Genomic DNA, 7,898 nt, shown 5'->3' with positions numbered 1-7,898 from the left:
AGTTCAAGGACTAAACTGCGAGAATGTCCAAAATCATTTAATTTTAATCTGAGAATATTTAATTTGGGAATATTTAGAGTTTCGATTTAAATTCTAATATTCGTAAATTATTTAGGATTGAAATTGAATTAAAAAGAGGGTCGAGGACTGAATTGCAATTTATGAAGTTTCAGGGGTTAAATTGCAATTTTACATGAACATATCTGATTTTAATTAGATGATCAGCATGGTTACGTGTATTCACTTATTTCATTCAGAATTTGGAGAACAGAGTGCCGATGCTTTCTTCATTTTCTTTTGCTTTTTGATCTTCAAATCATCGTAACTTTTGATCCAATTGTCCGATTTCGATTTCGAAAATAGTTCTGGAATCCTTGCGATGAGGACTTCAATTTGATGTAAGTATTGATTTAATTCGGCATTTTTTGAAGATTGAAAGATTATCGAGATCAGAAATTGTTGTTATGCACATGTTTTCGAGGTTTTATACGTTTCGATATCAAAACCGGATCGAAGATTGATTGTTGTATGAACTCGTGATGATTCCAGCATGTATTTAACTTGTATAACATATGATTATACTGAATTTTGATGGCTTCTTACTGACGTGAATTGATTCAAAGTCGTATTCGAAGTTGATATTGATATCGATATTTTGTCGGTTACCAATTTTCAATCGCTACGCTGTCGATTTGTGTTTTGAGATCGTTTTGATAGCCTATGACTGAGCTGAGATGTTATTTGAGATGTTATTGATATTGTAGCAATTTTATTCTTCAATTTCAGATTAGTTTCAAAGGCTAACGAATCAAGAACTTTGAATTCAAACCGAAGAAGAATAAGTTGAGGTTTGAAGTGACTTTGGTTGACGATGAATGATGATTTTGAATCGATTATGAAATGATAAGATTGAATGAAGTTTGATATGAATGTTTTGATGTTATGTTTCAGATTTGAAGCGTTCAAAACAGAGAAAATATGAAGGTATAAGACGACATCGCGAGTCAGGGATTTGAAACTCAAGAATGAAGCTTCTTAAGTTGTCCCGCTAAAATCACATACTTGTTTATCTTTTCGATTTGATTTTGATGTTGTCGATCCATCTCAGGTAGTGGATCTTTGAGCCGATATTATTACAATGATGATATGATATTATATTGAATTGATTCTATGCCAAGATCTGAGGCGATCTTATTTTCTAGTCTGAGACAACTACAATAGATGAATATTCATATCAAGATCGGTTACGAATCTTGATGGCAACGATGATATATGAATCATTCTTGATCTATATATGTGTTATTTACTCTACTGTTGAGTCGATTATGATTAGAGTCGATATGATTTATTTAACGTTTTATATGTCGATTATACTGGAAATGATTTCTCACCGTAGTTTATCCAATTTTTGCTTTGTTTTGCATGTGTGCATTGCAACAGATGGGCAGGAGCTAGTCTGATAGGACATTAACAGCTCGGGAACGAGATGTAGCAAGTGTGGACTCGGGTTTAAGCTGAAGAATGGTATATAGATACCATCAAACATGTTAGAACTATTATGGTTTGAAGTTCATGTATGAGACTCGATATAGTTATGACTTTTATTGCTTTTTGAACGATCCGTTTGATATACTAAATGCATGATTATATGCTTGAGACTTCATATATGTTTATATGCAAGTTCGAGAATTGATACACTATGTTTTGGAGTTGATTTTTGATGATTTGGATTGAGATTATTTATTCCATGAACTGAATTTGGACAACAACAGAAAGTCTACAGTTTTTTTTCAAAAAGGGAATGTCAGGATCGATCCTGTGAGTTCGTAGGATCGATCCTGGCACAAAAATGGACTCTGGCAGAAACTTGTGAAAAGTTCCAGGATCGATCATGGGAGTTCGCAGGATCGATCCTGACCAAGATTTTTTTAAAAAAAAAATTATGCTTTGCTTTGATTATTCTTTGATCAAGTATGATTAATTGTGTTTAATTATACTTTGCCCATAAGATGAGATTAGGAACCCGAGGTCCCCACAATCCTAGTTATGTATGGAGGAGTTTGCAGTCTACAAAAGAGCTGATCAAAAAAGGGGCCAGAAAGCGTATTGGATCGGGTTGTCAAACAAAAATTTGGGGTGATCCTTGGCTGCCAGATCAGGTAAATCCCTGCATTGAATCAGTGTGTAGTCAGGGCTTAGAATCATCAACAGTGAGTTCATTGAGATCTGCAGTGGATGGCTCTTGGGATATAGATATTATCCAAGACCTCTTTTCTGAGAGAGATCAACGTTTAATCCTCTCTATTCCACTTAGTAGACAAGAATGTGATGACAATTGGATGTGGGCGAATGAGAGGTTTGGAGTCTATTCTGTTAAGAGTGGATATAATCTACAAACGAATGTAAGCGACACAAGTCCTAATTCTCCAAGTATCAACTGGAAATTTGTATGGAGATTGGGGATTCCAGCTAAAGTACGCAATTTCATTTGGAGAGTACTTTCCTCATGTCTACCTACAATGCAAGCTTTTCTAACACTTCGGGTTGAGGTAAATAATTGCTGTCCTATTTGTCATAATCTACCTGAAGATGACTTCCATGCTTTAGTGTCTTGCCCATGGGCTAGAAGTGTTTGGAACATATCTTCGATTGGAAGTTACTTTAATTCTTCTTGCACTTTTGCGGACTGGTGGATCAATATTACTCACAGAAGGAATCAGAATGACGTTGAATTGGCAACTGCCATCTTGTGGTGCCTATGGCAAAATCGTAACGACGTTGTGTGGAATGGCAAGTGCAAGAGTGCTACCGCAATTTTTGATTCAGCCCAAACTCTTTATTCTCAATGGAAGATGACTAGAAAACTTCATTCTCCTCAGATTAATACAGAACAACAGACCATGCAAGAACGATGGATTAAGCCTCCTGAATAAATGATGAAATGTAACATAGATGTCGCTGTTTTTGACAACATTCCATTCGTTGGTTTTGGCTGTATTATTCGGAATTCAAATGGCATAGTTATTGATGATGTACATGGTATTCTCAATTGTAGATTTTCTCCAATAGAGGCTGAGGCGATGAGAATTCGAGAGGCTATAAGTTGGGTCAAGAGCTAGAACTTGTCAAATGTCATTTTCGAATCAGATGTTGTGGTGATTGATGCTTTACGGAATACAGAGCATGATTACTCTTATTTGGGACTCATTGTAGAAGATTGTAGAACTCTTGCTAGGGATATACAATCTTGTAACTTTGTTTTTGTTAAACGATCAGCGAATCATGTCGTTCATGTTCTAGCACGAAAGGATGTTTCTAAGCCTGGTCCAGTAGGATGGAACACTCCTAGTCCTACTATGATTTTCAGTGTAATTTCGTTTGATTTAGCTTAATGAATTTTTACTTTCTTGTAAAAAAAAAAAAAAAAAAAGAGGAGCAGGTATTTTTCTATATTAATTTTAATGCGAAATTTGAGTCAAACGTGAAATGAAAAAGAGAATATGTTATTAATTAATGTGTCATCATTTACATCAAACCATACTTAAAAGACAAATAAGGTCATACTACTAGTCGGACATATTTCACGTGGTACAATATTTGAAACCTAAATTATTGAATTAAAATGTTATTAATTCACCATCATATCAATATTAAGTTCCAAAATTATACAACTTATACGTAACGAAATAAGTTTTCATAACATCATAATCAAAGCTGGGCTGGGGATCTCAGATTTTATCCATATTTGTCGATAAATCTTGGGTTTGGTCCCAACGCCTTGCCTTGAAACACTACCATGGGCCAAAATATAATTGGGCCTTGATTTGAGGCCAGCCCAACTACATTCCCCAGCTCTTATTCATTTCCAGTCACATTCCAGTCACTATACAGAATTTTATTTCTCCACCACCGCCCTAACATTCCGATCAGCTTGAATACGATTCCGATTCCGATTCCGATTCCGATTCCGTAAATTTGGCAATAATACCACGCACGAAACCCTAAATCCAATTTCATCTCATTTGTGAAGCAATTTGCAGACCAATCCAATATGTTGAGGCGCGTAACAATTAGGATTCTCGGTCAAGGCCTCCGATCTCCCTCTCCTTCTCCGGTGGTGGTCGGATCTCGAAAGTATCACGAGAGAGTTGTGGATCACTACAACAACCCGAGGAACGTCGGATCGTTCGATAAGAGTGATCCGAATGTCGGGACGGGTCTCGTTGGAGCTCCGGCGTGTGGCGACGTCATGAAGTTGCAGATTAGGGTCGATGAGGAGAATGGGAAAATCGTTGATGCTTGTTTCAAGACTTTCGGCTGTGGCTCGGCCATTGCTTCATCCTCCGTCGGTGCGTTCTTTGAATCAAAGCGATGAACTTTCCATGTATGAGTCATCAGTCGATTCATTTGTGCCTTTCTGATTTTGCTCCAGTCGTTTGAGGTGTTGATTCTTGGGTTTTTCCGTAGCGTTTTCTGAGTCTTTTGTGGCATCTTTGAGGGATTTCTTGATTTAAATTTCGACTTTCTTTCAGGTAAATGCCAATCTTCCTTGGTAAATCAATAATTTTATTTTTTTTAAATTTTCAGCTACCGAATGGGTGAAAGGTAAACAAATGGAGGAACTCCTGTCGATAAAAAATACGTGAGTGGGACTCTTGTTTCTTGCTCTAATTGATTCATAATTTCAGCGTTATGATGTTACCTCTTCTTTACTCTTTGAGCTCAGGAATCATGTGCACTGATTTGTAATTGCAAGCTCATTCTTTTCTTTATTTGATAATTCGTACTCTTTTATATGGATCAACATCGAATTTAGTAGCTAGCTTCTTTAGTAAATGTGGATTGATTGTTCAAGTTTCTACTAATACCACACAGTGGGAAGAATAGTTATAAGTTATAACAGCTAGTTGGAGGACAGAATCTACTTTATGAACATACGACGGTAACCAGTGGCAAGCTATTTATCCATGTGTTCTAGTCACTTGGTTCGTCTATCATAAGGTAGCGCTCGCAAGGGCTTTACTTTAACAGCTTCTCAGCTTCTACTTGCGATTTCCCGACATTTCATTGGCTAGAAGCTTGGAAACACGATTGAATATCTTCCCTTTAAGTTTGTATATATGCTCGGCATTGTGTCCATGTCTCAGATTAGATTACCATTTTCTTAGAAAGCATTTCTTTGTTGCACTGGATTTGCATATGTTGGCTACTGAGTGATTCTGGCTTTAGAACTATTTGTTTTCGTAAACAATCTTATACATGCATCTCCATAGCTGTTTTTTTTATTTCCCCAACACTGAATGTGTTTATCTCACGATCGATGATGGAAATGCAGGGAAATAGCTAAGCATCTTGCTCTTCCACCAGTGAAGCTCCATTGCAGCATGCTTGCAGAGGACGCGATAAAGGCCGCTGTGAAGGATTACGAGGCAAAGCGTGCAAAATCAAATGGAAGTCAAGCTGCTGATGCTTGAATATGTGCATATATAGCTGATAGTATTGAATAATGTTTGTATGTATACCTTATTAAAGATATCGATCTCGATATAGATCGATATCTCTGGAATGGATAAAGAGTATCCAACAACTCGTGGAGCACCTATTCTCCGTAAAACCATCCTACGGGCTAGGACACTGAAACCATGAAATATAAGATCACTCCTCTAATATCTGAAGAAATTAATTTAAGCAGAATGCTATCAGTAAAGTGATGCGAAAACGGAGAAATTTCATAATATCCTTTTGATAACATCTCACATATGCATTTAAAAGTATATATATTTCCTCGTGTGATTCACGTGTATAAATATCTCGTTAGATAAATTATAAGGCAATGTCTTTAAGGTAGCAACTCATCTCCAGTGTGTCTTCTAATCAAATGCTCGATTCTGTCGCAAATCCGGGTCTGTCTATGTTGTCCATGTGTTGCATCCAATTATCCTTGTTTTTTGCATTTGAAATATTCATGTGATGAAAAAAAAAAGAGCAATGCTACATGTACAACCAATTTTGTACAACAAATCTTACAACACAATGCAAAAATTAAATATATCAAAATCTCACGATAAATTGAATACAAATATCGCGATAAAATAACAAATATCACGATATAATGATTGTAAATATCGTTGTACACGATATTTGTTGTACCTTTAGCATTATAAAAAAAAAAAAACACTGTTAGATCCCATTGCATAGACAATCCTGCAAATCCGAGATTGCCCTTCAAATATATTTTTTTAAGAATATAATTTTGCTTAAGATTTTGTAGATTTCAAAAAAAAATTAAATGAATTGTTGATTATAATCTATTTTCTTCACAGATTATATTTGATCTCTTTCATTGAAGTATTTATAACAAGCCATGCAACGTATCGGTCGATGCTACCCTATCCGGGTAGGGGATATTCTATGCTACATCGGGAGAGATACACTCTTTTTAGTTTTTTTTCAGATGTACGCGCGAACATCACGCTAAAAAATATTAGATATTCGCGAGAACATCTCATTGAGAAAAAAACATGTGAACCCCAGCAATAACTTTTTTGGTTTTTTAACATGATGTTCGCGCGAACATCTAGAGAAAAATGAGGTGTACCTCTCCTGGTGTAGCATAGACCAACCTATTCGGGTAGTGCCCGGATGGGGTATGGACGGCCCGGATCTCTTTGCAGGTCAAATGATTTGTCCTGTAATGATGATCTGGGCCGTCCGATATCTGGCTTCAGCGCAGTGCCTTGAATCCAGCATCGACCGATCCACAACATACAAATGTACTGTTTTGATTGATTTGTTAGAAGACCGTACTTCAGAAAACTAAACATCGTTCATAGCATCATTATGCTTGATTTAAAATTTACGTTTCGACACGTCATATTTTCACAACATCCACATATATTTCAATACATCCAGGCAGCATTTTTCGTTCCCTCGAATGAAAATATAAAGGATATATAATGTAAACGCAATGAATATATATAGTTTGAAATATATGAATAATATAATGATGCCTAACTAAAATTTATGATAATATTCAAGCCAAACGGTGGAAGAAACATGAACGTGAAATCAACATCTCTATCATTCCTATTTTCTACATCAAACGATAATCAATAGATAATATATAGCCTCCAAACATGAATAATAAAAGCCAAACTCAACTTTTTAGTAGTAACTATCATTTGTGTGATGCACAAAGTGTTATTTTATATAACACAAAAACTCTTGTGATACGGTTTCACGAATAAATTTTGTGAGACGGATTTTTTAGGTGGGTCATTCATGATATTGTATTAACTTTTATGTCAAAAATATAACTCTTTTATTGTAAATATGTGTGGCTTTGCCGGCCGTCTCACGAATAAATATCAGTGAGATCGTATCACAAAAGACCACCTCATATATAATTAATTATTAGAAACAGTAAGTATAAGTTTCTGAATAATTTTTTAAATTATTAATATAGTTTAATGAATATTTTTAAAATATAAATATTATTATATAAAATGTCATTTGAGATAAGACTCAATGAGAATAATTAATCTTATTGATGGGATAAAAAAAACATGTGTACAGGGGGATGAATACACACTTTTAAAATATTTTGAGCTACAATAGCTCATTCTTGAAATGCTCAAAAATGAAACGAGCACCGAGATATTATATCGAGCTTGATTAGGAAACCAAGCGGAAGACACTCGACGTAATCCTCTAAAAATCGATTAATTATATTGGAAATCGTTTGAAAAGATTGCAAGTTGAGATAATAAAAATATTTTGGTTGAAATATTTTATCAAATACTTTGTATGCAACATTTTGACACCTTAAAGAACATATAAAATATTTCAACAAATCATCCAAAAACAACAACAAGTCAAGAAATAAATGTGATAAAGTA

General features: G+C 35.2%; 2 protein-coding genes across 2 annotated transcripts; both read left to right on the top strand.

Annotated features, from left to right (window-relative positions):
- Window positions 1-2,009: 2,009 nt before the first annotated feature.
- On the top strand, window positions 2,010-2,933 carry LOC140877878 (uncharacterized). The gene has a single exon (XM_073281472.1). The coding sequence runs from the start codon at window positions 2,010-2,012 to the stop codon at window positions 2,931-2,933; it is 924 nt and encodes a 307-aa protein (XP_073137573.1).
- A 969-nt stretch (window positions 2,934-3,902) lies between these two features.
- LOC140883379 (iron-sulfur cluster assembly protein 1-like) lies at window positions 3,903-5,789 on the top strand. Its single transcript, XM_073289821.1, has 3 exons — window positions 3,903-4,349; window positions 4,588-4,642; window positions 5,336-5,789. Exons 1-3 carry the CDS (start codon window positions 4,052-4,054, stop codon window positions 5,472-5,474), a joined length of 492 nt encoding a protein of 163 aa, XP_073145922.1. The 5' UTR covers window positions 3,903-4,051; the 3' UTR covers window positions 5,475-5,789.
- Window positions 5,790-7,898: the final 2,109 nt, after the last annotated feature.

This window comes from Henckelia pumila, chromosome 2 (genome assembly GCF_033568475.1).
Source record: "Henckelia pumila isolate YLH828 chromosome 2, ASM3356847v2, whole genome shotgun sequence".
Classification (NCBI taxonomy): Eukaryota; Viridiplantae; Streptophyta; class Magnoliopsida; order Lamiales; family Gesneriaceae; genus Henckelia; species Henckelia pumila.
This window is presented reverse-complemented; position numbering and strand designations above follow the sequence as displayed.

Bases quoted from the DNA above. Each gene is read 5' to 3' on its own strand.
- LOC140883379 (XM_073289821.1), top strand. From the start codon at position 4,052: ATGTTGAGGCGCGTAACAATTAGGATTCTCGGTCAAGGCCTCCGATCT. The intron at 4,350-4,587 runs GTGCGTTCTTTG...TTAAATTTTCAG, and splicing joins CATTGCTTCATCCTCCGTCG to CTACCGAATGGGTGAAAGGT. The intron at 4,643-5,335 runs GTGAGTGGGACT...ATGGAAATGCAG, and splicing joins CTCCTGTCGATAAAAAATAC to GGAAATAGCTAAGCATCTTG.
- LOC140877878 (XM_073281472.1), top strand. From the start codon at position 2,010: ATGAGATTAGGAACCCGAGGTCCCCACAATCCTAGTTATGTATGGAGG.